The following is a 6000-nucleotide window of genomic DNA, read 5'->3' as shown; positions in this document are numbered from 1 at the left end:
AATTGTCCTCTCTGTTTGAAACGTCCCTGATGGATTTGTTTCTGCAGTGACATCCAATGACTTGTCCACGGTAGCAGTCACTGAGCTCCTGTTCAGCTGTCACTGCTTTACACAATACTCCCCGCCTCATTTAATACTGGCGAGTCAGCCTCTCCAAAATTCTGCGGTACATAGGAGGTTCCGAAGCTTCTGATGAGTATTCTATACAGATACCGTACAGAATACAGGTAAACTGCCTAGCGGTGCACTGGATTTCCGTACGAGCCATCCGCAGTTCTTCGTACGGTACCGCCGGCAGAGGGCAGCAGCGTCGGCGGCGCCGTACCCTTGGGAGGTCGGTTACTACGCGATGGTAGCCCGCTAGTCAGTAGTTCTTAGGCCGCGGAGCAGTGCAGAAGTGACCGCTCTCCATGGAGGACCACAAGAAGGAGGCAGAGAGCTCCACGGAACTGGAGGTCGACGATGTGAGGGACCCCAGCGCCGAATACGTCGAGTCAAGTACGTCACAGCCAGCGGCGTGCGATGCTCTGTGGTGCTGCCACTGCGTTTACACGGGACGCGATTCGCGCAAGACGAAAGTCCGATTCCAGAAATCGATTTTCACTGTCCTGTTTACACCTAAGCACAGCACTGATTTTGCTAGCGCAATCAAATATCGGTTGTCCGGGCATCAGCTATTTTTTACAAGACTTCGTTTCTAAATCCTCTGTGCTTATTTCATCATCGCGGTTTACAGAGGTTATCAACATCTACGTAATAATTGTAACAAAGAGAAAGTACAATTTCCTGACGGACGTCAGTAATATCTTAAAGATGAGGAAGGGGAGACTGATAAAAAGCAGTGTTTGAAAATCTTATCCACTCTAATAAATGCGTGCGAAACTATTCAATAACACCACTCTACACCATGCGCGCTGTGAAAAAAAGGCGCGAAGCTATATCTGGTCGAACATTCCTGCATTCGTGCGTGTGGAGACTTGGAATGGCTAGGAATTCTCCCAATGAGAGATGACATATTCTTAGCCCTGTATTTGAGCTTTTGCCACTAAAAGCGAGAGCAGCTGTTTAGAAATTATACTGCTACTCAAGGTATAGGACTGTTGCTAAATACTTCGATTTTGCAAATTCAGGAAATATATCACCATTCTTTTACGGTATGACAATTATAGAACTATATGAAATAAAAACTTCATAACGTTTAAAGGTTTGCGTTAGGACGTTCAAAATGCACGGTTGGCCGCGGAGTGTGATGGGATTTAGCATGCGCGTGCGCGACGAAGCCCTTTCACTTGGATGGGTTCATCAATAAACAAAACTGGCGCATTTCGCGATCGAGAATTCTCTTCACCCTCAACGGATGATTGTGTGTTGTGCAATGTCCAGTCACGGAATAATCGGTGCGATATTCCTTGATGGCTCGGTGACTACCGAACGGTACGTGAAGGTTTTGGAAGATGATTTGATCCCCATTATCCAAAGTGACCCTGATTTTCGACAAGAATGGTTCATGCAGGACGGAGCTCGACTTCATCGAAGCAGGAGAGTGTTTGATGTTTGGGTAGAGCACTTTGGGGACCGCATTCTGGTCCTGGAGTACCCAGAAGCCGCTGGCATGGGCCTCGATTGGCCGCCATATTCTCCGGATCTGAATAAATGTGACTCCTTTTTGTGGGGCTGCATTAAAGACAAGGCGTACAGTAATCTACATCTACATTTATACTCCGCAAGCCACCCAACGGTGTGTGGCGGAGGGCACCTTTGTGCCACTGTCATTACCTCCCTTTCCTGTTCCACTCGCGTAGCCTGCCGGAAAGCCTCAGTGCGCGCTCGAATCTCTCTGATATTACATTCGTGGTCTCCTCGGGAGGTATAAGTAGGGGGAAGCAACATATTCGATACCTCATCCAGAAACGCACCCTCTCGAAACCTGGACAGCAAGCTACACCGCGATGCAGAGTGCCTCTCTTGCAGAGTCTGCCACTTGAGTTTGCTAAACATCTCCGTAACACTATCACGCTTACCAAATAACCCTGTGACGAAACGCGCCGCTCTTCTTTGGATCTTCTCTATCTCCTCCGTCAACCCGACCTGGTACAGATCCCACACTGATGAGCAATACTCAAGTATAGGTCGAACGAGCGTTTGGTAAGCCACCTCCTTCGTTGATGGACCACATTTTCAAAGGACTCTTCCAATGAATCTCAGCCTGGTACCCGCCTTACCAACAATTAATTTTATATGATCATTCCACTTCAAATCGTTCCGCACGCATACTCCCAGATATTTTACAGAAGTAACTGCTACCAGTGTTTGTTCCGCTATCATATAATCATACAATAAAGGATCCTTCTTTCTATGCATTCGCGATACATTACATTTGTCTATGTTAAGGGTCAGTTGCCACTCCCTGCACCAAGTGCCTATCCGCTGCAGATCTTCCTGCATTTCGTTACAATTTTCTAATGCTTCGACTTCTCTGTATACCACAGCATCATCCGCGAAAAGCCGCATGGAACTTCCGACACTATCTACTAGGTCATTTATATATATATTGTGAAAAGCAATGGTCCCATAACAGTCCCCAGTGGCATGCCAGAGGTTACTTTAACGTCTGTAGACGTCTTTCCATTGAGAACAACCTGCTGTGTTATGCTTGCCAAAAACTCTTCAATCCAGCCACACAGCTGTTCTGAAATTCCATAGGCTCTTACTTTGTTTATCAGGCGACAGTGCGGAACTGTATCGAACGCCTTCCGGAATTCAAGGAAAGTGGCATCTACCTGCGAGCCTGTACGTAATATTTTCTGGGTCTCATGAACAAATAAAGCGAGTTGGGTCTCACACGATCGATGTTTCCGGAATCCATGTTGATTCCTACAGAGCAGATTCTGGGTTTCCAGAAATGACATGATACGCGAGTAAAAAACATGCTCTAAAATTCTACAACAGATCGACGTCAGAGATTAGTTTTGCGCATCTGCTCGACGACCCTTCTTGAAGACTGGGACTACCTGTGATCTTTTCCAATCATTTGGAACCTTCCGTTCCTCTAGAGACTTGCGGTACACGGCTGTTAGAATGGGGATTGTTCTTTCGCGTACTCTGTGTAGAATCGAACAGGTATCCCGTCAGGTCCAGTGGACTTTCCTCTGTTGAGTGATTCCACTTGCTTTTCTATTCCTTGGACACTTATTTCGATGTCAGCCATTTTTTCGTCTGTGCGAGGATTTAGAGAAGGAACTGCAGTGCGGTCTTCCTCTGTGAAATAGCTTTGGAAAAAGGTTTTTAGTATTTCAGCTTTACGCGTGTCATCCTCTGTTTCAATGCCATCATTATCCCGGAGTGTCTGGATATGCTATTTCGAGCCACTTACTGATTTAACGTAAGACCAGAACTTCCTAGGATTTTCTGTCAACTCGGTACATAGAATTTTACTTTCGAATTCACTGAACGCTTCACGCATAGCCCTCCTTACGCTAACTTTGACATCGTTTAGCTTCTGTTTGTCTGAGAGGTTTTGGTTGCGTTTAAGCTAGCAGTGAAGCTCTCTTTGCTTTCACAGTAGTTTCCTGACTTTGTTGTTGAACCACGGTGGGTTTTTCCCGTCCCTCACAGTTTTACTCGGCACGTACCTGTCTAAAACGCATTTTACGATTGCCTTGAACTTTTTCCATAAACACTCAACATTGTCAGTGTCGGATCAGCAATTTTCGTTTTGATCTGTTAGGTAGTCTGAAATCTCCCTTCTATTACTCTTGCTAAACAGATAAACCTTTCTCCCTTTTCTTATATTCCTATGTACTTCCATATTCAAGGATGCTGCAACGGCCTTATGATCACTGATCCCCTGTTCTGCACATACAGAGTCGAAAAGTTCGGGTCTGTTTGTTATCAGTAGGTCCAAGATGTTATCTCCACGAGTCGGTTCTCTGTTTAATTGCTCGAGGTAATTTTCGGATAGTGCACTCAGTATAATGTCACTCGATGGTCTGTTCCTACCACCCGTCCGAAACATCTGAGTGTCCCAGTCTATATCTGGTAAATTGAAATCTCCACCTAAGACTATAATATTCTGAGAAAATTTATGTGAAATGTATTCCAGATTTTCTCTCAGTTGTTCTGCCACTAATGCTGCTGAGTCGGGAGGTCGGTAAAAGGAGCCAATTATTAACCTAGCTCGGTTGTTGAGTGTAACCTCCACCCATAATAATTCACAGCAACTATCCACTTCTACTTCACTACAGGATAAACTACTACTAACAGCGACAAACACGCCACCACCGGTTGCATGCAATCCATCCTTTCTCAACACCGTCTGTGCCTTTGTAAAAATTTCGGCAGAATTTATCTCTGGCTTCAGCCAGCTTTCTGTACCTATAACGATTTCAGCTTCGGTGCTTTCTATCACCGCTTGGAGTTCCGGTACTTTACCAATGCAGCTTCGACAGTTTACAATTACAATACCGATTGCTGCTTGGTCCCCGCATGTCCTGACTTTGACTCGCACCCCTTGAGGCTGTTGCCCTTTCTGTACTTGCCCGAGCTATCTAACCTAAAAAAACCGCCCAGTCCACGCCACACAACCCTTGCTACCCGTGTAGCCTCCTGCTGTGTGTAGTGGACTCCTGACCTACCCAGCGGAACCCGAAACCCCAACTCCCTATGGCGCAAGTCGAGGAATCTGCAGCCCACACGGTCGCAGAACCGTCTCAGCCTCTGATTCAGACCCTCCACTCGGCTCTGTACCAATGGTCCGCAGTCAGTCCTGTCGACGATGCTGCAGATGGTGAGCTCTGCTTTCATCCCACTAGCGAGACTGGCAGTCTTCACCAAATCAGATAGCCGCCGGAAGCCAGAGAGGATTTCCTCCGATCCATAGCGACACACATCATTGGTGCCGACATGAGCCACCACCTGCAGATACATGCACCCTGTACCCTTCATGGCATCCGGAAGGACCCTTTCCACATCTGGAATGACTCCCCCCGATATGCACATGGAGTGCACATTGGTTTTCTTCCCCTCTCTTGCTGCCATATCCCTAAGGGGCCCCATTACGCGCCTGACGTTGGAGCTCCCAACTACCAGTAAGCCTACCCTCTGCGACTGCCCAGATCCTGCAGACTGAGGGGCAACCTCTGGAACAGGACAAGCAGCCACGTCTGGCCAAAGATCGGTATCGCCCGGAGACAGAGCCTGAAACTGGTTCGTCAGGCAAACTGGAGAGGCCTTCCGTTCAGCCCTCCGGAATGTCTTTTGCCCCCTGCCACACCTCGAGACAACCTTGCACTCTACCACAGGTCAGGGGTCAGCCTCAATGTGGGCAGTATCCCGGGCAGCCACAGCCGTAGTACGATCGGGGGATGCGTGGGACGAGCTGGTCGTCCCCGACAAACCCCCATCCGGACCCCCCACAGTGATGCCCATTGGCAACAGCCTCAAGCTGCGTGACCGAAGCCAACACTGCCTGAAGCTGGGAGCGAAGGGATGCCAACTCAGCTCGCATCCGAACACAGCAGTCGCAGTCCCTATCCAAGCTAAAAACTGTTGTGCAAAGAACGTCTGAACTAATCTAAAAAGAGCACAAACAAACTCCAATACCATCGCTGAGCTGAAAACAGCCATTCAGGAGGTCATCGACAACATCGACGTTCCGACACTTAAGCGGGTGATGCAGAATTTCGCTATTCGTCTGCGCCACATCATCATCTATGATGGCAGGCATATTGAACCTGCCAAAACCGAAATCCGAATATCTGTAGTGACGTTTACATATTGAATACTGTGTGTGCACGCCGTAGCTTGTAACTAATTCATGTTTTTTTTCCATACTGCTCAATAATTGTCACTCTGTATCTCTTGCATTTGATTAAAGAAAAACGTTCTACCCGTCAATTAAATAGTGGACATGAATAACTTCTTTTTTTTTTCTTACGCACCACAAATGGTCCACGTTAGGAACAGTTTAAAAAGCAAATAGCAACTTAATGGCCTAACACG

At 47.2% G+C, this 6000-nt stretch overlaps 1 protein-coding gene across 1 annotated transcript in view; it reads left to right on the top strand.

Moving 5' to 3' along the window:
- Positions 1-368: 368 nt before the first annotated feature.
- Positions 369-6000, top strand: part of LOC124798829 (putative inorganic phosphate cotransporter) — a 166509-nt gene continuing 160877 nt past the window's right edge. The window contains exon 1 of the mRNA XM_047262363.1: positions 369-498. Within this exon, the coding sequence (XP_047118319.1) occupies positions 411-498 (88 nt within the window). The 5' untranslated portion in view covers positions 369-410. The remainder of the gene's footprint in view (positions 499-6000) is intronic.

This window comes from Schistocerca piceifrons, chromosome 1 (genome assembly GCF_021461385.2).
Source record: "Schistocerca piceifrons isolate TAMUIC-IGC-003096 chromosome 1, iqSchPice1.1, whole genome shotgun sequence".
NCBI lineage: Eukaryota > Metazoa > Arthropoda > Insecta > Orthoptera > Acrididae > Schistocerca > Schistocerca piceifrons.
Note: the sequence above shows the minus strand (reverse complement) of the source record. Positions and strands in the feature narration are given on the sequence as shown.